The sequence below is a fragment of the Lissotriton vulgaris genome, chromosome 11 (genome assembly GCF_964263255.1).
Source record: "Lissotriton vulgaris chromosome 11, aLisVul1.2, whole genome shotgun sequence".
Taxonomy (NCBI): Eukaryota; Metazoa; Chordata; class Amphibia; order Caudata; family Salamandridae; genus Lissotriton; species Lissotriton vulgaris.
In genome coordinates, this window is record NC_141699.1 from 980,068,392 (window position 1) to 980,093,844 (window position 25,453).

The 25,453-nt window shown below is 49.2% G+C and overlaps 1 protein-coding gene across 2 annotated transcripts in view; it reads right to left on the reverse strand.

Moving 5' to 3' along the window:
• The window catches only part of SMC4 (structural maintenance of chromosomes 4), a 512,503-nt gene that overhangs the window by 45,220 nt on the left and 441,830 nt on the right, over positions 1 to 25,453 (reverse strand). For both annotated transcript variants that reach the window (XM_086944206.1, XM_086944207.1), the window contains exon 22: positions 14,078 to 14,310. In XM_086944206.1, coding sequence (XP_086800332.1) covers positions 14,078 to 14,310 — 233 coding nt within the window. The remainder of the gene's footprint in view (positions 1 to 14,077; positions 14,311 to 25,453) is intronic.

Consider the following 25,453-nt stretch of genomic DNA (forward strand, 5'->3'; position numbering starts at 1 on the left):
CACACTGTGAAGACTTTTCCGCATTCTTTAAGTTAAAGATCGACAACATAAGAAGCGATCTTCTCATTGATGCAAGCCGATACTCCAGCCCCATCAGCGTGACTACCACTCACCCTAAAAACAACGCATCATGGACGTCATTCGACACCTACACTGAAGAAGCAATTTGCAAACTGCTCACCACCTTGAAGCCCTCTAATCACTTCACTGACCCCCTACCTGCTAATGCTGTGAAAGACTTCACCCCCCTGCTCCTCCCACTCTGGACTAAAATCATTAACAGCTCCCTTCAACAAGGACTCATCCCAGACTCCCTCAAGGTGGGGCAAGTCACACTCAAGAAACCTACAGCTGACCCGGCTGACTTGAACAACTATCGCCCTATCACCAATATCCCCACCTTGGCCAAGCTTCTGGAAAAATGTGTACAACTCCAACTGACTAAACACATTGATCAGTTTGACCCCCTCAACCCTCATCAATCAGGCTTCCGAGCGAAACACAGCACGGAAACGGCTATGACTCACATAATTGATGACGCCCTCCAAATCCTTGACCGCAACGATTCCTGCCTCCTCATCCTTCTTGACCTCTGCTCAGCTTTTGATACTGTCAAACATGAGAACCTTCTGGAGCTGCTAAAGACCAGAATGGGTCTATCCGTAACTGTTCTCAAATGGTTCACTTCCTTCCTACATAACCGTTCACAGACGTTCAAGATCAACAACGTGCTGTCCTCACCGGTGCCGGTAACTTTAGGCGTCCCACAAGGCTCCTCCCTATCCCCCACTTTGTTCAACCTCATCATGGAACCACTCACCTCCTTGCTTCAAGCATCCAATGTACTCTTCCATATGTACGCCGATGACACTCAACTTTACCTCAAGCTACAATCCCCGGAAGACATTAAGCTTCTGAACTCCACACTCAAACACCCAATCATGGTTGGCCGATAATCACCTCAAATTAAATGCTCTGAAAACAGAGTTCCTTCTGATCTCACCCCCCACGAAAATTGCCATCACCCAAACCTGGCTCAATCAGCTAACTGCGCTCAATGTCCAACCCACCATAGTGGAATCTGCGAAATCCTTAGGCATTACACTTGACGCCAAGCTCAACATGCAGCAGCACATTAGCAAAGCCACTAAAGGAGCTAACTTCCAAGTCAACACGTTGAGGAAACTTAAACCCTTCCTCCCAGCTAAGGACTTCCAAACTGCTGTACAGGCCCTAGTCATCCCTCACATAGACTATGGAATTGCGACCCTTAGCGGACTCCCTCTTTCAACAACCGTCTCCCCTAAGAGCCTCCTTGAACGCCGCCGCGAGACTCATCACTGGTTCTAGTAAACACTCGCATATATCCCCTGATTTAAAATCTCTGAACTGGCTGCCCTTTGAGGCCAGAATACAGCTGAAAATAGCCGTTATGACACACTCGGCCGTACACCACAAGTCACCCAGCTACCTCACCCAAAAGCTGACTATATCAGGAGGCTCGAGATCCAATAGAAGTACAAAAAATTTACTCCTGAAACCTCGTAGATTCCGGAAGGAAAAAACATACAAACGCTCCTTCTCAGGAATGGCGCCCAGGATCTGGAACTCACTCCCGCCTGAAACTAGGCATATCCCCTCCACGGCACTTTAAGAGGTAAAAGCCATCCTTATGGCCAAGTTCACCTGAACTCTTCTGATGCTGGAACAGAGACGCCTGTATCGTTGCTGCAGTACTGGTTACCAGTTTGTTTATTGTATTTTATTTGTACATGACTGATATCCTATTATGCTATTTCACTTACCACCGACTACTATTTTGTTCCTAACAGTCGGTTCCAACTACCTTCCTGTTGCCAGTACCCCGTGTTCCTGCAAGCATTAAGAAAGAGGTAATAGCCATCCGTTTTGGCCTAAGCTCACCTGATCTCTATTGTTGCTGGATCTAAGTCTCTGCACCGCTTTTTGTGTTATTAGTTATTTGATCGTTTACTGGTTCTCATATATGTACTCGATTGTTATCCTATTCTACTATGCTATCATATTGTACCCAATATTGTATCTATTCTCCCCGCCCCTACCCGTGTCTTTGTAAAGCGCTCTGATATCTGCAAAGATCTTGTTCGCGCTATATAAAACTTTGAATAAATAAATAAAATAAATAAGCAGGAAACCCCACTGGAGGGTCCTTCGTCATAGCATATTTTTATGTCAAGGACAGCCCATCGGGAGATGGTCCGTTTCTGACCAGCCAGACCTTTCTTGGCAGCCACATAGCCAATGAAGAGTTGATCATCCACCCAGAAGCCTTTTGTGCGATCAAGATAAAAAGACAGTGCACGTTTTGTGTCCAGGCGGAGTCTCTCCTCCTCCTTGGAGGGATACAGGGGTGGATTAAAGATTGAAAGTGCTTGTCTACAGGTATCTAGTGAACCTAGTTGCCCGCCGATTTAGGGCGCTCTGCACTTTTTAATCACTTAGATTTTCTGTGGCTTTTAAATTACCCACGCTGTAACCTTTACCTTTGTTTGCGCGATTGTACCGCCGTCACCGCCTCCACAGTCCCCGGTCCACCACCAAGCCTTTGGATTGCTGTGGAGGGACAAGGGAGGAGATTCTGGGCCCCGGAAGTGATTCACTACTTCCGAGCCCATCCGCCTATCAGACGCTCCTATCAGACACACCCACTGGTCGCATAACCCTTATTTAACAGATGCCATACAAGTCGCGCAGCGGGCGCACCGGCGGCGCGCAAAAGGCAAGCCCGTTCGGGACCTAGGGCCCCCCCCCCCCCCCCCCTGCGCGATTCACTATTACCTACACCTCTGATGAGCTAAGGAACCTTCGGGGACCTTGGACTATCATCAGTGAACTCCCTGAAAGCCTGGCCATTACCGGAATCCTGTCTTCGTCCCCTTATATTCCCCCTGCACCCTTGGGCGGCCCTCAGAATTTCCTACCATAACCACTCACCCTGCTTCGATCCCTTCCAAACTTTCTATTTTTTATTTAAATACCCGTTCATTAGCCAAACACCAGGTCGAGATTTTCCATCTACTCAACACCCTCCACCCAGACATCCTGTTTCTCTCTGAAACCTGGTTATCGTCGGAGTCCACACCAGATATTCTGGCTGCCCTCCCCGATAACTTTTATATTCTCCAGGCTAATCGACCAGACGGGAAAAGTGGGATAGGAGTTGCTGCCATAATCGCTCATCCACACATTTTCACCTCCCTCACTATCCCCAACACTCCGCTGGCTGAGATTCTTGCAGTCACTTTGCACTTCAAAAATGTTCAACTGGCATGTGTTCTCTGCTACCGCCCACCCAATCCTTCCTCAAATTTTGTATAATTTTTTAGCAATCTTGTCGCAGAGCTTGTAATTAATCATGCCAAGCTCCTCATCATGGGGGACTTTAACTACTGGCCACATGATCCCCTTGAGAACCCCTGCTCTAGACAGTTCAGGGATCTGCTTTCTGGGCTTAACGTCTCAGAACTCATCACAGTAGCCACCCATATTAAAGGGCATACCTTGGACCAGGCCTGGAGCCTCAATTTAGACATTCTTGAGCTTCAGGTATCCCCCTGTGCCTGGTCCGACCACTACTCTGTTTCTCTATCTATCTGCCTTCCGGCTACTATATCCACACACTCAGCTGCCCCCACCATGATCAGAAACTGGAAGCATGTAGATATTCCTTCCTTTTGCTCCAATCTCACTTCCACCCTCTCAGCTTTTCCTGATCTTTCGGATTCCCAATGTTCGCCACACGCCCAAGCAGACGCTCTCTCCTCCTGGCTGACCCAGGCGAGAGATAACTTTGCTCCCCTTAAGATCCTAAAAATCAAGCGACCCCACGATGCCCAACTTTGGTTCACTAAAGACCTCAGGGACAGGAAGCTCGCTCTGCGTCAACTGGAGCGCAAGTGGAGGCTCCATTATTGCCCCCTCAAGAAAACCCTGTTCCTGAAGGCCCTACAGGACTATAAGTCGGCCATCGTGTCGGCTAAATCAGCACACTTCTCGGCGAAAATACTTGGTGCTAGCTGCAAATCTAAAACTATTCTCTCCGTTGTGGACGAGCTGGTCAAACCTGACCGTGTTACCGCTAAATCCCCATCGCAACTTCTTTGCGACTCTTAATAGTTATTTTATTGATAAAATTACAACAATAAAAACTAGCATTCCTGCTGCTGTCACTATGCCACACCCCTCCATAGCTGCCCCCAATCATTCACATTATCTGGCGTTCCCCACTCTCACTGATGACATCTTCTTCTCTCTCATAGGGAAAGTGAAGTCGGGTTCGCCTCAGGATTGTTGCCCTCCTGATATCAGTCGTGAGATCTTTCTCAACATCCCCATGCCCCCTCTTGCCCTCCTGAACAATTCCCTCTCCTCTTGAGTGGTTCCCCTTTCCTTCAAAACGGCTGTGGTCTCTCCAATCCTGAAAAAACCTGGATCAGATCCAGACATTCCCTCCAATCTCCCTCCTTCCCTACCTGGGTAAAGTCTTGGAAGCCTATGTGGGTAGCTGCTTGAGTGACTTTATTGAATCCTCTCACTTCCTTGACCCCCATCAGGCCGGCTTTAGACCCCAGCATTCCACAGAGTCTATCGCCTTGGCCGTTCATGAGGAGTTAAGAAGGGGGGCGATCAGAAAATCTCTCAGGCTCTGGTGCTCCTGGATCTGTCGGCGGCGTTCGACACGGTAGATCATTCCATCTTACTTGAACGCATCGAGCACGCTGGCATCCAGGGGCTACCACTGAAGTGGATCGCCTCCTTTCTTTAGGATCGTACTCAGTGTCCCTCCCACCTTTTTCCTCAGTGGGAAAACACCTTACATGTGGAGTCCTGCAGGGCTCCTCGCTTTCACCACTTCTTTTTAATCTTTACATTCACCCTCTCATCTCGGAGCTCCAACAAAAATCGGTCACCTTTTTCAACTACGCGGATGACCTTCAGATCTTCAGCATTGACTCCTCCCCGTCCTCTATACAACATGTACACTGTGTAATGAACTTTAAAAGCTCCTGGATGAATTATTATCAACTCAAACTTAACCCTAATAAAACGGAGTTAGTCCTCACTGATCCCCACAATAATCCTTGGAGTTCACATTTCTGGCCTCGTTCACTTGGTCCCTCTCCTTCCCCTGTTGACACTGTCAGGAGTTTAGGGGTCACCATCTCCAAAGACCTCTCCATGAGGGCACAAATTAAGACTGGTTTCCACTTGCTTCTACCACCTGCGTCGCATACAGAAAATCAGCAGATTCCTCTCCCACGAAGCTCTTGTTCAGGTCACCCTGGGACTGGTCATCTCGCGAATTGATTATGCAAACTCATTATTCGTGGGCATCCCAGCATACCAAGTTAAAAGCCTCCAACTTATCCAGAACCAGGCAGCCAGGTTGGTCTATGGACTGCCTAAATCCACTCACACTAAGCCCCTGTTAAAGAGCCTTCATTGGCTCCCAGTGGCTCAGCGCAGCCTTTTGAAACTCGGCTGCCTGATTCATGAAGCTCTTTCTTCTCAGGGACCCGCTTTCATTTCTTCTTTTGCATCGATATGTTCCTCAGCGCCACCTCCGCTCATCCACTCACAATCTCCTCAACCCCCGCCCCTTTAGGCAGAAAAAACATTGAGGATTGCGGCTCTCTACACAGGCCCCTCTTTTTTGGAATTCCCTTCCCCCTGCACTGCGTCTTCTTCCTTCCCATGCTCACTTCAGAAAATCCTTGAAAACTTGGCTCTTTTCGTTAGCATACAACTGAGTTCTTCAGACTAGTTTTAGACAGCTCTCCCACCCCAGCGCCAAGATACCGTAGGTGAACGTGCGCTTGACAAATATCATTTATCATATCATTATCAAAGTGTGATGGACTGTCCCAAAAGAAAAGGCCCTAGGAAGGAATGAAGGCTTAGTCTGACGCACCACTTTATCTGGATAGATAGAAAAGGGGGCTTAGAAGATTGAGCCTGCAGTTGGCTTACCCTGCGAGCAGAAGTGATGGACAGTTATGAAGAGGCTCAAAGGGCGCACACTAGAAAGGGGAGGACCATATATAAGTCCCATTGGGCCATTATCAAAGGGGATGGAGGAAACAGGCTAGTAAGGCCCTTAAAGAATCTGCTCCAGAAGGTTGATATGGAGCCGGGACTCCGCCGGAGACCAGAGGCCTCTGATCTCCGCCTCTCCCATGTGGCCCCCCAGCCCAAGAGGGACGCGTCAGTCACTACTACGAGCTCCGGTTGGGGTAGGGAGAGGGATCTGCCGTTGACCCAATCTCGGTCCTTGAGCCACCACTGCAACTGTCTTGCAGTGCCCTCTGAGATCAGGACGTGGTCGGACAGGTTGCCCTGATGCTGTGCCCACTGGAACTTCAGGTCCCACTGCAGAGCCCTGTGAGGAGTTGGCCTGATATATGCTGTCCACAATTCTCTGGGCACCTTGTATCAGTCCAAACAATCCCTTATGGTGGTGGTTGTAAGTCAACCTTATAGACAAGCTATCCTAGGGGTAGCATGGACTAAGCAGCCTTCAGGCTAAACTCAAGAGGGCATGTGAAGCCAGCTGTTTTACCATATGCAATCCTGTAATATCAAATGAAAGGACACCGCACAAGTTATATTTATAAAAATATATGTATTTATTCTCAGAATAATCCTCTGTACTCTTTATGAGTATAGAGGCACAAGCGTTTAAACAAAAGCACAGTATAACATATGAAAGTTGCACAATTATGGATTAAGCCGGGGGCCACTCAAACCATATATTAAAAAAGTGTTGTAAGTATCACTAATCGAACAGTAGTAAGGCCTGTGGCATTGGGAATCGCTGGGACTACACTGGACTAACAGCAGTTAGGACGGGAGTAGCCCGCGGGATTCGGGTGCAGCGCTAAAAGCACAAGCATGCACCAATGCAAAGTCAATGGTGCGTAAAAGTTATCGAGTTACAGTTTTAAGAGTCTTCCGACTGGACTAGAAGGACAAAACTTTAGACTTGGACACTAGAGGTGTATATCACTACAGGAACACCGGCGTTCAAGAGTTACCTCACCTACAGGAAGCAGGTGCAAAAGTGGGGTGGTGTATGGAGCCTGGAGATGAAGATGCTGCAGGCGGCCAGAAGAGAAGTGTCCAGTGCGATCCAAGGGTGGATCGAAGATGTAGAGTACCTGAAAGCTGAGGGGACAGAGTCTGGGTCACTAGCCAGTGACCAGGAAGGAACCAGGAGATGTCGGGCGCAATCAGGTGGTTGTCGAGAAGCTTGACTCCGCTGCCACGTGGACTCTGGGGCATCAACGATGTCCAGGAGTGGATCACGAGCTGTCCCACGAAGGCTCTCGCTGTCGGCGGTGTCGGCTTCCGGATCGGAGCTAACAAACCTTTGCAAGCGCAACCCACGCAGGATTCGAAGATCGCTTCTTACTCGGACCAGCAAGGTCAGAGCGGGTGCTCCTTTTCAGGGGAGCGAGGGCCAGTCTGGAGCAACCAGTGCACAGCGTCGAGGGAGCCTCGGGAGCTGCACGGTCAGGACTTTGTGGTTTTTCCAAGATGGCCGGCCCCACGCTTCAGGTCGCCTCCACGGGTCTCAGATTCGCTGGGACTGTGGATCGGGCTGTTGGAAGGCAGGAAAGCTGGGTCTTGTCGATCTGTCGCTCGAGTTCCGGCGGGAACTGCAACAAAGCAAACTGTGACGTGCTGGATGGTGCCTGTTTGCACAGGGTGGTCACTCCTTGACCAAAAGGGAGATTCTTCAGTCTTCTACGTCTAGTAGGATGTCGAAGGGTCCAAAGTTTAGTTTCATAAGTTTGTCAGGATAATCTGATGTGCATTGGCACTGCTCCCACCTTTATTCCAATTCTGGGGGCTGGATTACCTGCTAGGTCACTCCAATGGGTAGGACCCAGGAAGAGGGTGTTACACCCCTTTCCCTTTGTCCAGGGTCGTGCTGGGACTGGGGCTGGAGAGCCCCAGAACCGGTTTGACTGGATTTTGCCTGGGACACCTTGTGCGCCCCAGGCAGTGTCTAGTTTCTTTCAGCCCTCCCTGCTCCAATCCACTATCTCCTGTCTGGGGTGGTGTAGCACCTCCCTGCTAAGGGAAACCCTTTGTCCAGGCCTCCTCTGCCAAGTTTCGGTCAGCAGCAGGAGGTCAGACTTGTGTCGGGGCAGCAGCATCCATTTTGCGATGCTGAGGCTCTGGTTAACTTTAACCGGGATTAATGGAAGTAACAGGTCTTCTCCCTCTAGAAGGGTGGAATGCTACCCCCGTCGCCAGAACTGGCGAGGGGGTAATATTCCAAAGCGTATGACACCTTACACGACATGTTTTGATAAAGCCAAACCAAAGTTAGCATTTAACCGCGAGGTTCATAATGCACTTAAGAGTATATGGTATGGCATTATCCCGGAACAGCTAAGGGAGTTGGTCCCGACAGCTGCAGACAGGCTCAGCTCATGCTAGAGCACCATCTCACATAAAACCAAGCACTCTGCCTCTAGGATTGTTAAGGCCTGCCATAGGAGTGACTTATAGGTACATATGTGTCCAGATATAGGTTTAGATATAGGTATACTATATCTAAGCAAGGGGTGATTACACCACCTTACCCCAGCTGAGTGATCAGTCAGTTGTGTCAATTTGGATAGCCAGCCAGGGGTGGCAAAATATATGCTGCAGCCCCTGGTAAGCCTTGGATGCACCTATGCCCTGGGTACCTATAGTACACTGTACAGTGGCTGATAAGGTGACCCAAGCCAATTTAGTTATGCACCTACGGTACATGGAATCTATTTTAAGGAGAGAGCAGATAGTTGGCCTTGGATCCTGCTAATCAGGGTCCCAGGCTAAGTCGAAAACCAGCTAAACACTAGGCAAAAAATCTGGGGTAACCATAGTCCGGTATCCACCTTCCTACAAGCCGCATATGATACCTGACATGATTGGTTAGCAAGATGCAGGAGGCCATAAGGCCCAGCAGCCTCAAAGTCATCCAAACCGAAACTCAGGACAAGGGCCGAAAGATCGGAATCCTAGCCCGAATTTCCCAGACTCGCTGTTCGGGAGGATAAACTCAAAACGGCACTGTGGCCAGAACTGCTCCGATAAAGAGGAGCTTCTGAGAAGCAGGTGCTACTTCAGCAAGTTGATGGAGAACCCCACCAAATGCAGGAGGTAGGTCGTAGTCTGGAGGTGGGAAACTACTGCCCAGGGCAAGCCTGCCTTCAGCAGCCAGTCGAGATCGGGGAAGACTGAAACCCCTGATCTGCACAGATAAGCTGTGACCACCGCCATTACCTTTGTGAACACCCGCAGGGTGCTGGTTAGGCCGAAAGTGAGCAGGGTAAACTGAAAATGATCATGGCCTACTGTGAACCGCAGGTAACGCCGTTGGGACGGCACGACGGGGATATGAAAAAAGGCACCCTGCAAGTCCAACACTACCCTCCAGTCTTGCGGTTCTAGGGCAGGCAAGTGTGAGCATCTTGAACTTCTCCTTCCAGAGGAAGCGATTGATGTTCCGAAGATCCAAGATAGGACGCAGGCCCTTGTCCTTCTTTGGAAACAGGAAGTAGTGGGAGTAACTACATGACCTACTTTTGGCATCGGAACGCCCTCGATGGCCCCCTTGGCCAAGAGGGCCTCAACTTCCTGTTGGAGAAGTACCAAGAGTTCCCCCGACATGCGGTGGTACTTAGGTGGCATGGGAGAAGCCCCTTCGGACTATCTGCAAAACCCACCTGTCCGAGGTGATGGTGCGACGGGGGGAAAGTGATGGCAGATCATGTCACCCACTGGTGTTTGGTGGGCCTGAAACACAAGACAAGGAAGGGTTGGAGGCAGTGGAGGTTGTGGACTGACCCGCCCGCTGGCCCAGTGATCCACCTCTGCAGGTCCCACATCCGTGGCCGCGCTGAAACTGTTACTGCACAGGCATGTGGCTCATAAACAAACATGTTTGGGCGCCCCTTGCATGACCACGAAAGGAGCGAAAAGCAGAAGTGGAATGAGTGAGTGTGGTCGACAGGTCCAAGGACTTGGCCATAGCCCGTGAGTCCTTAAAATGCTCCAACGCATGGTCTGCTTTGCGCCAAAAAGGCCAGGGCCATCAAAGGGCATGTCCATCAGAGTTATCTGGACATTCCCGGAAAAGCCAGTTGTCCTCAGCCAGGAGTGGCGGTGTAGCGCCACTGTCGTGGTAATCCCCCTGCCCACCAAATCGGCAGGGTCAAGGCCACAACGAATTGTGAACTTGGCTGTCTCCCTTCAGCAATAGCTTGTGAGAGCACCGTCCGGGGCCCTCCGGACACTGAGGCAGCACCTGCGCAACCGAGCCCCACACAGAAAGAAAATAACGGCCCAAGAGACATGCAGTGTCCTCAGACCGCAGCACTGAGCTGGCGGAAGTAATCAGTTTCTTCCCAAACTGTTCCAGTTTCTTGGATTCCCTGTCCGGAGGTGTGGAAGGGAATGTGCTTGAGGACGCAGAGGCTTGGACAAGCTCTCAGGGGTTGGGTGTATGGAGAGGAAAATGGGGTCGCCCAGGGCCAGACGATGGGCCACGTTCTTATCGACAGGAGCCTAAGTTGGCCCTGGACGAGTTCCCCAAATGAACGTCTGAAAGTGCGTCATTAAAGGCAATAGCGGCTCCGTAGAGGAAGACGCTGGCCGGAGCACTTCTGTCAGGAGGTTAGTGCTGAAGGCCACCGTAGGGAGCATGAGGGGGAGAGCCTCTGCTGCACTACGCACCACCACAGAATATGTACCACGCTTCTCCATAGCCACAGTAGAAAGAGACAGTGTGCCAGGTTCTGGAATAAAATCCAAGTCACCTGCATCCTCCAAATACTCTTCCCAGTCCGGGTCCAACTTGCACTGGGCTGCGGGAGTGTCCTTAGACCCCTCCCAGTCCTCCCCCAACCTGCCTGGCAGGCAGAAAAGAGGGAGGTGGATGGAGAAAGGGATAGAAATTCCCCATTGGCGTCGGTATCGGCATCAATTGGCGTTGATCGACACAGGTCCGGCACTGTCTCCACGCCAGGTAGGAAGCCGGGGCATCGTCGGCAGACGCTAGTGGCGGTGCCATGGACGTCAGGGGAGGTCGTGGCAGGCCACCCGACATTGGCTGGGATCCATGGGGTCTTGCGGTGTCGAGACTTGATTTGTTGACTACGTCACGCTGGAGCCGGCGGTGTAGAGCAAGCCCAGCCCCCCACCCCCCCCCAGGTCAGACCCGAGGGGCCAAAATGACAGGTCATGGCTGACAAAGTCCTGTAGCTGGGCCGGAGTCGCCGACTGACCGGGGATGGGCGGGTAGGCCATCTGCAACAGCAAAGGCTCTGCTGGAGCCGCGGGGGTGGCACCACCCGTATCCTCAGCCATGTCGCAAGACAGGCTAGGGGACAGCGAAGAGCAACGCCACTTATTCGACTTTTTGTGCTTCGTCTTACCTGACTCAGTGTGCGAAGACTTCGCCGAACGATGGGGATGGCGGCTCCGCGACCAATCCCTTAACCTCCCACGGGACCAGGAACGGCGCAGATTCGACTCCCAGGCCTCCAGCCGCTTTCAGGACCTCTCCTGCAAAGTTTTCAGAGCCATGGCCCAGCATTCAGGGCACAACTCGGAGTCGTGGTTGCGCCCCAGGCAGTAGAGACCCTCACGGTGCTGGTTTGTCACAGACATAGTGCGGGTACAAGCCGCGCCAGACTTAAAACCGGGCATACCTACACACCAGGAGTCAAAAAATAGAGACAATAGGCCCAAATATGACATAGTTAAAAAGTGACTGGGGGGTACAGATATCAAGATCTGCGCTTGATGGCGCGAAAAAAGAAAGAACTGACGCCAGCACGCGTGGGTGCATCTAAGTAGCTCTGACGACGTCATCTCAGCGACTACGATGCCAACGACGTACGCGCAGCCTACCGACACGCAGGGGTACTGCTGACGAAAACTTTCCTTGCGTATTTCTTTCAGATTCTGCTGTATGAGAAATGCACAAAACTGTACAGTATCTAGAATGGCTCTGATGAAAAGGAGACTGCAAATGAGTTGGGTATGACGCGCATGTTGATAGTGAACCCCAACGATGTTCAGAGATTCTCCATCATCTGTGGGTGGTTGAGCACTGCCTGGAGTGAGACAACCTTCAACAGCCAGTCATCAAGGAAGGAGAACGGTAACCCAACAGTCTCCGAGGTCTAGTTCAGACAAGATCTGGACTAGCAAGAACATCTTGAATGGGTCTTTCCACAGGAAGGCACCGAGCAGGCAAAGATCTAAGATAAGACAAATGTCCTCCATTCCCCTTCGGCATAAATAGTAGCGGAGTAACTCCTACTTCGGAAGTCTGAACTGTCTTGGTAGCCACTTTGAACAGTAAGGCCTGCACTTCCTGGTGCAATCAAGATGGTCATGGGGTCCTTTGTACGTGGTCTTGATGGTGCTGTAAGGTGCGAAGGGGTAGATAAATTTAGAGGGCGCAGCCGCTACTGAAATTGGGGGGGCCCACTCATCTGACGTGATGGCTTGCTACCCTTGGAGAAATGTCAAATCCTGCCTCTGACAGGCTGGTTTGGTGCTGCAAAGGACACACTAAAGAGGTTTAGTGTCGGTGGCAGCTGGAGGTGCAAAAAACTGAGCTGCCATTGTCCAAAATGCAGCAAAAACTAAGGAGTGAGAAGGCTTTAACATGGATGTGCTATCAAATTCCCAAACTGCAAACTAGAAGTAATATAAGGGAGGGTACACCGAATTATCAAATCTTCAACCTGCCGTGGAGTGGTCTACGTGGATGCTCCAGATTTCATAAGTGTGCAGATGACACCCAGGTAAATAGTGCCCATGCTACATGTCCTGGATATATGTGTAGGGTCCTCACCCACAGGTACTACATCTGTGGCTTGCTTTATCATTGGACCCACACCTAGATCACCCAGTGCGTGTGGGAGGGTTCTACTAGTTTGTTAGCGGAGCTCTTTTGGAAGTGTCTCTAGAGAATTAAGTGAGTGCGATAAAAATGCCTATAGATTCTCTGGCAGACTTTTAATAAGGGGGATCTAAGGCAAGATCGAAAAACATTGAGGTGTTGTAAAGATTCTATGATCCTTAACATCCATAGGTTGACATGTTTCAGCTGTGTAGTACCCGGTTAGGGTCAGTCTGCTTTCTTCAGTACCTAAATTGGTTTTTACCCTGCACAATATGGTTGATTTTCAACCTATTCAGATATATTCATTTTAAGAAACAGGCATGCAAAATACAGACCATACTACTAGGGCTTTTTAAAATATGGCCACGGCTGAAAAGAGTATAAGCATCAGGTGAAATTATCAACAGACAATCCTTTTGAGGATATCTCATTATTTCTGGCATCATTTACCTCATTGAGTGCAGTAAAGCATGCCACATCAGTGAAATACCCCTCATTGCGCGAAGTGACAGATGTTTAAAAACATTTTAAAACACGTCACAAGACTCATGGAGGTAAACTTAAACATCCACACAAAGATCTAGTCTACCTACATGGCTTAGCTATTCTTAAGGCATCATAAGGTTTACAGGGAAGGACAGTCCCGGCAGTGTCACACTGGAAGAAAAATGAGGAAAAAATATCTTATGTTGGAATACGGGCCTGGCTGATAATAAACTGGACACGAGTGATAGTGTGTGCATTTTTAAAGCTTTTAAACATGTCACTTCGCGCAATATGGACCAGAAATAAAGACATCCTAACACTTCCATAAGCCTTGTGATGGCTTTGTTATTTAATTTATCAAGACCTGGTCATTTATACGCTTCGGGAATTAGGATACCACAAAAATAAAAAACGTTACAATTAGTCAATAGAGTATTATCCACCTAAAAGCACTTACTTAACCGGTTTAATGTTTTACCGAAATAAGCCAACCAGGCTTCTTCAGACACAACCATCATGCTCATGCTTCAGCCCTGCATACCATTGCTTTTATAAGTGCCTGCAGTGAGCTTCCTCAGTGACTAGTTCACAGTATTAATCAAAAGAGCTGATCAATTATACATGACTACAAACCTGAACATGATTCCTTCAGAGAATGGGTCCAGGCTGTCTACAAGTTCTAGTTCAGCGTCACCTCCCAAAGTCAACATTTGGTAATTCTCCTTCAGTTTATTTGTTATGACATTAAAACCAGCCATAAATTCATTAAGTCTTTGTTTCCGAAGATCCTCATATGCTCTTCTGAAGTTGTCCCTTTCATTAGTAATTTCATCCAGTTCAGCTACACGCTGCAAGTACAGTTCTTCCTATGGAATGAAAGTCACAATCAGAATGTAGTCTGGGATATTATACAAAATAACAGTAACGTTGCAGTCACAATAATTAAACATTTAGAAACATTTAAGTACAAGACCTGTGCACACGTTTCAAGGTGTTAGTTTCTTATGTCAGAACAAAATTAAGTCAGACAAAGTTCATGTAGATAAGAGTAATGAAGGTCGAGATCCAGCGATGCATAAAGAATAGATTTATAGTTCAATCTTGATCAGTACATATGAAAATACCACTAGCCGACACGTGTTTCGTCACACTGTGTGAAGGATATGACTCTTCAGGGCTGTCAATTTTCTATGGTAGAATGCTGCGACGCAAGTCCGGTGATACTGCCAACCCGGCTGCGACGCGTGGTGAAGCGGACCAAGTCCATGGAGTAAAAACGATTCCCCGGTGGGCGGTTTGTGCCGGCAGAGGGAAGACTAAGGACAGGTACGTCCGGGTGTGCAATCCATGTGACAAAATGAAGTCCCAGCAATAAATCATGAGCACGGGTACGTGCGGTTACAGAAAATCCAGGTGGCGGTGGTCACAATCAGAATGTAGTCTCGGCAATTATATAAATTAACAGTAACATTTCAGTCACAATGATTAAACATCTGGAAACATGCCCGGACATTGAACTCAACACATTTCAATCACCACTGTACTTGCCAAGCCACATACGGAATTAAATAATGATTTCAGGAATGGAGCCATGCGGGCATACTCACAGAGGCACATATAGGCCACAAGGAGTAGTTTGTCCTGTAACTCCAGTTCTGTAGTAGGGGTATCTCTGTTATAGTCATAATCTAGTGAATAGTCCCGCCCATGTGCGTGGACCCCGGCAATCAAAAATAATCTCTTAAATTGTCAAAAAATGCAGAAACTGCAAAGACACAAGAGAGAATTTAAAGACAAATAATGCAGCCTATATCCACAGGCTGCACTGTCCAGTACTTCAACTAGAAATTCCACCAAAAAAAACACACATACAATACAGCCTGCCCAGTTTCTTCCATAGAGAAACTTGCCTCTACCAGTAAAAGCCTCTGGAATGATAGAGAGGAAGGCATGGACAGACAAGCCCCATAGGCTGCCATTATGTGGCTTAAATAGGATACTGTGCCTTTAAGAGAACTTTCCAGAACTTCTCCCAGTATCCCAGAATGCACAGCAGGTCCCTCTTACAATCAGTTCTTTTTGAAGGCGTAACACGCCAGACCTGTAGCATTCCTTACATGAATAACTTTCTCCACCGGGGAGGCGGGAGGGCGCTTATGACTATAACAGAGATACCCCTACTACAGAACTGGAGTTACAGGACAGAAACTACTCCTACTGTAGTATGGGATCTCTGTGTATAGTCATAATCTAGTGAATAGAATGGCAAGCCCATCCCCACATCAAAGCGGCGGTGGAGAGAATTAACACCACTATTGTGCGAACAGATTTCGCAGCGAAGCCTGCCCAACCTGAGCGTCCGTCCTGGCATCAGTGTCCAGACAGTAATGCTTAGCAAAGGTATGAACCGACTTCCAAGTGGCCGCCTTGCAGATTTCTGCAATTGGAACTTTAAGGAGCAAAGCGGTTGTGGCAGCTTTGCCCCTGGTGGAATGAGCCTTAGGCTTACCTCCTACGGTCTTATTAGCTTTTTGGTAACACAACTGTATGCAGGACACAATCCACCTAGAGATGGACTGCTTAGAGGTAGCAAGACCCGTCCTAACCGATCCATAATTGATGAACAATTGGTCTGACCTACGAATATCTTTGGTTTTATCCAGATAAAATTTCAGCACCCTCCTAACACCCAGGGAATGTAGAGACCTTTTGGCTGGAGATGAAGGATTCTGAAAAAACGTAGGCAAAGTTTTGGTCTGGTTGACATGAAAATCAGAAATAACCTTGGGAAGAAATTTAGGGTTAGTACGCATAACAACCTTAGCAGCATGAAATACAGTACAAGGTTCTTGGCAACACAACGCCTGAATTTCACTCACCCGGCGGGCCGATGTAATGGCCACGAGGAACGCCGCCTTGCAGGACAGGTGCTGCAACGAAGCCTTATGAAAAGGTTCAAAAGGCTCCTTCATCAACCTGGACAGCACCACATGCAATTCCCATGAAGGCGAAGGGAGCCTGACAGGAGGGAATACTTTCTTCAAGCCTTCCAGAAAATCTTTAATCACAGGAATCTGGAAAAAGGAAGTCTGTGAAGGGCATTTCCTGTAGGCAGTCAATGCAGTGAGATGAACCTTAATGGAGTGAACATTAAGTCCAGACTGCGCCAAATTTAGAAGGTAGGGAAGGATGACCTCTTTCTTGCACGTCGTCGGGTCATAGTTCTTGGACTTGCACCAGATACAGAACCTCTTCCACTTGTAAGCATAGGAAGTCCGAGTGGAAGGCCTCTTAGACTCCTTCAGTATGTCCATGCAAACTTCAGGCAAATTCAAATGGCCATATTGCACTCTCTCAGGAGCCATGCAGCCAAACTCAAAAGACGAGAGGCTGGGGTGCAACATCTGCCCCCCGAACTTCGTGAGAAGGTCCGGCCTGCACGGCAGCCGTATGTGAGGAAGGAGAGACCGGTGAAGCAGGTCCGTGAACCACCACTGCCTGGGCCGTTACGGGGCAATGAGTATCATCCGCGCCCTGGACCGGGCCAACTTGATGAGTACCGCCGGAATCAGGGGAATGGGTGGAAAAGCGTACAGAAAGCTGTTCTACCAGTTGATCCATAGCGCATTCCCCAGCGTCCCCTGCTGGTAGTACCTGGAGGCGAAGTCTCGGCATTTGCTGTTTTCGGCGGTGGCGAACAGATCTCAGTCTGAAGTCCCCCACCTTGCTAAGACTTCTCCTAGTACTTTGCCGTTTATGACCCATTCTTGGTTTTCCTGAATCAGTCTGCTCAGTGCGTCCGCCTGAACATTCTGCACACCTGGCAGATGGGTAGCCGTTATCATCAGTGCTCTGGCCAGAAGCCAGTGCCAGCTCGCCTGCGCCTCCTGCAACAGAGTGCGTGATCTCGAACCCCCCTGCTTGTTGAGGTAATATATTGTGGTCGTATTGTCCGTCTGTACAAGCAGAGAGCCGGTCTGAAAGGACGGATGAAAGGCCATCAGTGCCAAGTGAACAGCTCTGAGTTCCAGGAAATTGATGTGATACGTGGCCTCCATCGGGGACCACGTTCCTTGAATCTGTAAGTCTCCGGAGTGCGCCCCCCAACTGTGGAGAGAAGCATCAGTCACAACAGTCTGCATGGGAATGTCCTTGTGGAAGGGAACCCCTCTGAGGAGATTCTCCGCTGAACACCACCACTTCAGAGACTGAAGAGCATGTAGAGACAGTCGTATCTTGTCGTCCCAAGATCCTTTCCTTTGATCCCACTGGTCCTCCAAGCACTCTTGCAACGGTCTCATGTGCAGTCGTGCGTGTGGCGTTAGGAAGATACAAGAGGCCATCGATCCCAGCAGAGAAGACACCGTCCTCACTGTTGTAGATGGAGTGGTCATAAGAGCCTGAGCCTTCCGAAGGAGTGATAAGCGTCGCTCCTCCGAAGGAGACACGCTTGCTGACAGCATATTGATGGAGGCTCCAAAGTACTGCATGCATTGGACCAGAGTCGGGACAGACTTAGACATGTTAATGTGCAACCCCAGCTTGTTCAAGAGAACGCACGTCTTCTGGAAGTGTGCTCGAGCTTCCGAGAAGGAGGCCTTGATCAAACAATCGTCCAGGTACGGGTAGACGAACACCTTGTTCTTCCTCAGGTGTGCTGCTACCACCGCCATGCACTTCGAGAATGTTCTCGGCACAGACTTCAGTCCGAATGGGAGTACTGTGTATTGATAATGATTGGCGCTGATTTGGAATCGCAGGAACTTCCTGTGTTTGTGTGCAATGGGCACATGGAAGTACGCATCCTGTAGGTCTATAGCACATAGCCAGTCTCCCTGTTGCAACTGAGGATAAATCTGATGCAACGACAGCATGCAAAACGTCTCTCTGCAAATCCACTTGTTTGCCTGTCGCAAGTCCAGAATGGGCCTAAACTCGTTCCTGTCCTTGCGAACCAGGAAGAAACGGGAGTACAGACCTCTTCCTCTTTGAGACAGAGGTACGTCTTCTATCGCCCTTTTCCTTAACAGGATATCTGCCTCCGCCTGGAGCTCGCGCAGCTGAAACTGCGAGCTGACCAGTGGAATTGCTGGAGGCGGGCTGGTGAACCGAAGACTGTATCCATTGCAAACAATATTCAGCACCCACTTGTCCCGAGTAATTTTTGTCCACCACTCTGCCAGAAAAAATTGAACGCTTCCCCCGACCGGAGTGGGTAACGGATGCAGGAGAAGTAAGCGCTCAGGGCCTAGACCCGGCCAGGCCTTTGGTCGCTGGTGCCGACTGTTGGCCGCCTCTGCCTTTCTGGCGCTTCTGGAAAAGCCTTCTGAACTGCTGCTGTTGTTGCTGCTGCCCCCCCGAAGCTTGGCCACGCCCTCTGCCCTGTCCACCGAACCGTCTCTGGAACGGGCGGTACGATTTCTTTGTCTCTTTGGGCTTTTTCAGACCCACAGCCGAGTGTTTCTGCCTCCGCCTTCATGCGGGCCATTTCGTCATCCGCATGTTCCCCAAACAGGGTCTCGCCAGAGAATGGTAAATTGGCAACCCTTTGCTGTGCGTCAGATTTCAGCGACATGAGGCGGAGCCAGGTGTGTTGTCGCTGGTTAATCCCATGGCAGAAGCCATGCGCCGCAAGGAGGGAAGAATCGGCCGCAGCACTGATGACCTAATTTGCCACCAACATCCCCTCATTTAACAACTCCTGGAAATCTTCTCTTGTCACGAGGCAGGTGTTCCACAAAGTGCTGGAGGGATTCCCAGAGGGCTCGGTCGTAGCGCCCCAACAGGCCCGTAGCACTCGCAGCCTTCATGGAAGTCGCCGACGTCCCACAAACCTTCCTCCCAGCCGAATCCAAACATCTAGATTCTTTATCTGGTGGGACCGTGGATAACTGAGTGGTGGCATGCTGTTTACGAGTCTGGAGGAGGTTCCACCCTTAGAATAGCCGGATCAGAATTGGGAGCCCGGTATTTTTTCTGTAGTCTCGAGGGGGCCGCCTTTGTCACAGCCGGGGTGAGAAAAAGGTCCATGGCCGGATCCTCCAGGCCCGGTACCAGTGGCAGTAATGGCCGAGACAGATGTTTCTGGTGCAGCGTCTCGAAGATTACCGACCTCTTGGGCGTTGGCACAGTCAACGAGATGCCCAACTTTGCTGCATCTCTTAACAGGACGTCGTGAAAGGACACCAGATCGTCCACCGGTGACACCCTTGTCTCCGACAAAGTCGGAGAATAGTCCCTGAGGACCTCGTATGGGAACGAGACCTGTGCCTCCTGTGGCGTCGTCTCTACCACGTGGATGACCTGTTGCGCGATCGCTCCCTCCTCCTGGAACGAGAACGCGATCTCCCAGTCCGTTGACGCTCCGCAGGTTTCCGTGGAGGCGTCTTCCGTGGCCTATCCTGGGGTTTTTGTTTTGGCGTCCCCTTAGGCGGTGTCTGAAGTGGAGGCAGTGACTCCGACCTTGGCGGAGGAACAGGAGGTATCTCCGAACGAGGGGCGTGCCCATGAGGCGGAAGCAGCGGTGGTGGTTGTCCTGAGGGAGGAAGTGGTGGAAGCGGAGGGTTGATGGGAGGATCCACCTTAGGTACAGGAGGCGGGGGCGCCTTCAGCCGAGGTGGTGTATAAACCACAGAGTACACGGAGCCCGGTGACTTATTCGGCGGAGGGGACTGCGAACCAGCCCCTCCAGCAGGTGATCGCCGTCTCCGGCGCCCTCCACCAGACCCAGCGTGACTTCTGGCGCCAGAACTCCTTCTGCGCCGCTTAGGAGAGTTGGAAAAACTCAGATGCCGATCTCTTTCTTCTCGACGCTGAGCGTCGCTTTTCCAGCGTCGAATGTCTCCTCCGCGACTCTGGCGTCGACCGCCGCCTCCACGACATCGAACGCTTCTTCCTCGAGGCCGAACGCCACCTCCGCGACGTCGAACGTTCAGCCCTTGACGATGAACGTCGACTCTTACTTGACGCCGACAGCTTTCTCGAGGTCCTCGACGTAGAGGATCCCCTCGACGCCGACAGTCTTCTCGACGGCGACCGGCGGTGTCGCCTCGACGGCGAGCGCCGACTACTGTCGCTCCTTCGACGTCGATGGCTCGACGCGGACGACAAAGAAGCCGTCGACTGATCTCGACTGCGGCCTACCCAGGCCATTCGACGTCGATCCTTCCCGCTGTCTCGACCCGGAGAGATGGGGAACACACCGTCGTCATCCCTCTCGACGTAGTCGATGCAATCGACGGCGACTGAGACTGGGACCGTTTGCTGGTCTTCCTGCCTCTGGGGAGCCCCCAGAGGCCTCAGCAGAGGGAGTCTTCCCAGCCTGCCCAGACCCACCTGCAGCCTGCAGTCGTCTCTCCTCTAGGCCTTGAAGCCTAATCTTCAGCCTTTCCCTCAGGGTCCTTGCTGAAAAGTTCTGTCAGATGTCACATTCTTCAGGGACATGTGCTTCAGGAAGACAGAGTATGCAGACGTCGTGTGGATCAATCTTGGACTTCTTCCTTCCACATGCTGGGCACTTGTCGAAAAGAGCAGGCATTTTAGAGCCCTGAACAAACACACAGGAGAGAAGGGAAACACCAAGACACAAACTGAAAACACTTTTAAATCAAAAAGTGCACACAAATCCAATAAACCCTTGAAAAAGGGAGAGCTCAATGCACCCGGGTCCTGTTAGCAGGAGCCGGAAAAAAAACTGAAAGTAAAAGGGACCTGCTGTGCATTCTGGGATACTGGGAGAAGTTCTGGAAAGTTCTCTTAAAGGCACAGTATCCTATTTAAGCCACATAATGGCAGCCTATGGGGCTTGTCTGTCCATGCCTTCCTCTATATCATTCCAGAGGCTTTTACTGGTAGAGGCAAGTTTCTCTAGGGAAGATACTGGGCAGGCTGTATTGTATGTGTGGTTTTTTTGGTGGAATTTCTAGTTGAAGTACTGGACAGTGTAGCCTGTGGATATAGGCTGCATTATTTGTCTTTAAATTCTCTCTTAAGTGTCTTTGCAGTTTCTGCATTTTTTGACAACTTAAGAGATTATTTTTGATTGCCGGGGTCCATGCACATGGGCGGGACTATTCACTAAATTAGGACTATACACAGAGATACCCTACTACAGAAAGGTGTCATCTGCGTCCATGCCATCAGTTGTTAGAACACTTCCATGCACCACAAAAGCAATGAACCGATCAAGCTATTGGATAGGCTGAACAACAAAACCCAGGCTCATTTCCTGACCAACATATGCAGTTCAGTTTCAAATGCTTTATTCGGTATATAAAATATAACCATATAGCATACAGAAAAATACATATAATACATCATAAAAGGATTACATTATCATATAGGATCCAGAACGTATACAAGATGTTAACAAATTTGGATCAGTAAGTCAATTTATAAAGGAAAAAATTGATATTTCACCCAAAAGTGCATTACAGGCAATTAATACATTGTTACATGATTTCCTTTAAATAAAGTGACAAAGTGCTAAGTCACAAAGCTTGTCAGGGCAAATTGGAGTGGCACGTATAACGTTCATGAATATAGTTCCTAAATTTAAAAACATGTTAAAATTCATAATCTATAACGATTTCATCTAATTAGTGTAGTCGATTGGTATAGAAGAATAGCACCAATACATCGATAGTAAACAGAATATTACTAAAATCATGGTATGATAATGGGAATCATAAAATAATGGATTTCCTACTGGAAACGCATTTTAAAATATAAAAAGCTACATGGAAGCATACCTCTGTGCTACTTCAAGTCAAACATTAACTGCAAGGCATCTTTGGTTCTTCTTATATTACATTTTAAGAATATAGGCTTTAGGTACAGTTTCCTATAAGGAATATAAAATTTGCAAAAAAGCATAAAGTGACAACACCTCTGTTTGGATGTCCCATCACAGGGGCAGGGCAAAGTGCTACTCCTTTTGATTTGAGGGAAAGACACTAAATGATGCAGTGCCCAGTCTCATCCGGGTCAAAACAAAACGGTGAGAACTTCTGGTGACCGTTGACAAATATTTTTGGAAACCTTCTTTGGTGTTATGTTCGGTATAGAAGGCATATGTGAGTTGGGATACATATCTAGAGGGCCTAACCTTCTTAGCATTTTCCAGGAACAGATCTTTAAACCCCTTTTTTGTCACCTGAACACCCATTTCTGGATTCAAAAAGGGATCGTGGTTAAAGACTGTCTTAAACCAGAACCGAATGTGCCTAAACCAGGGAATACGCATTTAGTTGTCTAGGTTTAAACAGTCCTTGATAACAATTTGGGTGAATTCTGTTTCTGCCTTAGACCAGATAGAGCTCCATAGGGATAGGGGGCGTAGTGCTGCCAGATCTCCAACGTAAGCTAAACCTACTTCCCTGTGTAAGATCTCTAAGGAAGCGGATGCCGGGGTACACAATATACGGTTTAGGAAGAGGTTTTACTGGTGTTGAAGCAGCTTACAGCTACTTATATTGTGTCCCCAAACGCCTGCCCCATACAATGCAGATGACAGACACCTCATGATGTAAATGTGGATCATTTCTTTGATTCTGCGATTCCCCAGCTTAGTTGCGAATCTAAAGATACTGTTGATGTTCCTCGTCAACTTTAAATTTACAGACTTCGTTCGCTAGTCCAGCCCCCGTCCCCAGAGAAAATAATCCCTAGATAGCAAAATTTCTTGACTGGTTCCAGCCTGACGTTATCTAGAAGGAAGGTCCTATTGTGTTTTGTCTTTTTGCCACATGCCATGGTAAAAGTTTTGCCCTTGTTGATTACCAGTTTCCGTGTGGTTATAAAAGCAGAAAAGCTATCAATAAGGTGCTGCAGACCATTATGGGTGCGCGATAAGAGTACCGCGTCGGCTGCATAAAGCAGAATTGGTATGGGCTTTCCGTCAATATATGGTGCATCCACCGCGGTAGTTCTGAGTGTCATGTCTACATCATTGATAAATAACGAGAACAAAAGTGGTGCTAAAACGCATCCTTGCCTTATACCTCTGTTGACTTTGAAGAAGGGGGTGCATTCACCGGCCATTCCATAGCGTACCTTGCATGTTAAAATTTCATATAATCTAGCCAGGAAACGAATATGCTACTTACCAGTATGTATCTGTTCTTGGCATGTAGGGCTGCTGACATTCATATCTGTGCATAGATCGCCGCCTAGTGTTGGGTCCGGATGATTGCACATTGTTGTCCTGGAAGATTCTTCGAAGTATCACGAGATAGGTGGCTCCTCCCCTGGACTACAGTGCGCATGGGCATCGACTCCATCCCCAGATTGTTTTTAGCCATTGTGGCCAAGACGGAGTGAAACTCAGTGAATGATGACCATGCTATGAGTATATGTGAATACTGCAGCTGCTACAGGCGCCGGGGAGGAGGGCAGGCGATATGAATGTCAGCAGCACTACATGCCAAGAACAGATGCATACTGGTAAGTAGCATATTCGGTTCGAGGCATGTGGGCTGCTGAATTCATATCTGTGCATAGAATACATAGCAGTCCCTCCATTAGCGGCGGCCGCCCGTGCCAGCTGCAGCAGTTTGGAAAAGTGTTTTGAGAACAACCTGCCCTACAGCTGCCTGCTGTTTGGAGTGCACATCAACACAGTAATGCTTAGTAAATGTGTGTGTGGTAGACCATGTGGCTGCTCTACATATTTCTTCCAAGGGAATGTTTCCAAGGAATGCCATAGAGGCCCCCAACTTCCTGGTGGAGTGGGCTCTTGGTGGAATGGTAAGAGTGCGTTTTGCTTTCAGATAGCAGATCTGGATACATTTAACGATCCACCTAGCAATCCCAGCCTTGGAAATAGGGTTACCTTTGTGGTGTGGTGCAAAGGCGACAAAGAGTTGCTTAGTTTTCCTAAAATCCTTGGTCCTATCGATGTAATACATTAGGGCCCTTTTGACGTCAAGGGTATGGAGCATTCGCTCCGCCAATGACTCGGGATTTTGAAAGAAAACAGGTAGTTCAATAGTCTGGTTGATATGGAATTGAGAAACAACCTTTGGAAGAAATTTAGGGTTAGTGCGAAGCACTACCCTGTTGGAATGAATTTGAATAAATGGCTCTTGGATAGTAAGGGCTTGTAATTCACTAACCCTCCGTTGCGATGTAATTGCTATGAGGAAAGCCACTTTCCACGTCAAGAACTGAATCTCGCAGGAATGCAGTGGTTCAAAGGGAGGACCCATCAGCCGGGTAAGGACCACATTTAGGTTCCACTCCGGAGCTGGTGGGGTACGTGGAGGAATGACTCGTTTGAGCCCTTCCAGAAAAGCCTTAATGGCAGGCACCCTGAAGAGGGAGAGGTGCTGCCTATTCTGGAGGTAAGCGGCCATTGCAGACAGATGAATGCGAATGGAAGCATAGGCCATCTTGTACAGATGGAAAAGGTAACAGATGATGTTCTGAATAGAAGCATCCAGCGGGTTAATGTTTTGGTCTGCACAATAAATGACAAAACGTCTCCATTTTGCCGCATAGCATGCTCTGGTGGTGGGCTTTCTCGCCTCCCGAATGATGTCCATACAGTCGGAAGGTAAGTGCAGGTAGCCAAACTCTAGGACTTCAGGAGCCAGATCGCCAGGTTGAGCTGTTGCGGATCTGGGTGCTGAATGTCGCCATGGCTCTGCGTCAGAAGGCTGGGTGTGAGATGTAGCCTCTGATGCGGTACCACGGACAGTTCTAGAAACGTGGTGTACCATGGTTGGCGAGCCCACGTTGGAGCAACCAGGATGAGAGTCATCGAGTGCTGCCTGAGCTGTCATGCCACCAGCGGTATCAGAGGTGCTGGGGGAAAAGCGTACGCAAATTTGCCTGACCAGTTCATCCATATCGCATTGCCCTGCGACTGTGGGTGTGGGAACCTGGCGGCGAAGCTTTGGCATTTTGCGTTTTCCCTTGTGGCGAAGAGGTCGATCTCTGGATGACCCCACCGTAGGAAGTACGTTGGAGAACTGATGGATGCATCTCCCACTCGTGCATTTGGTGGCT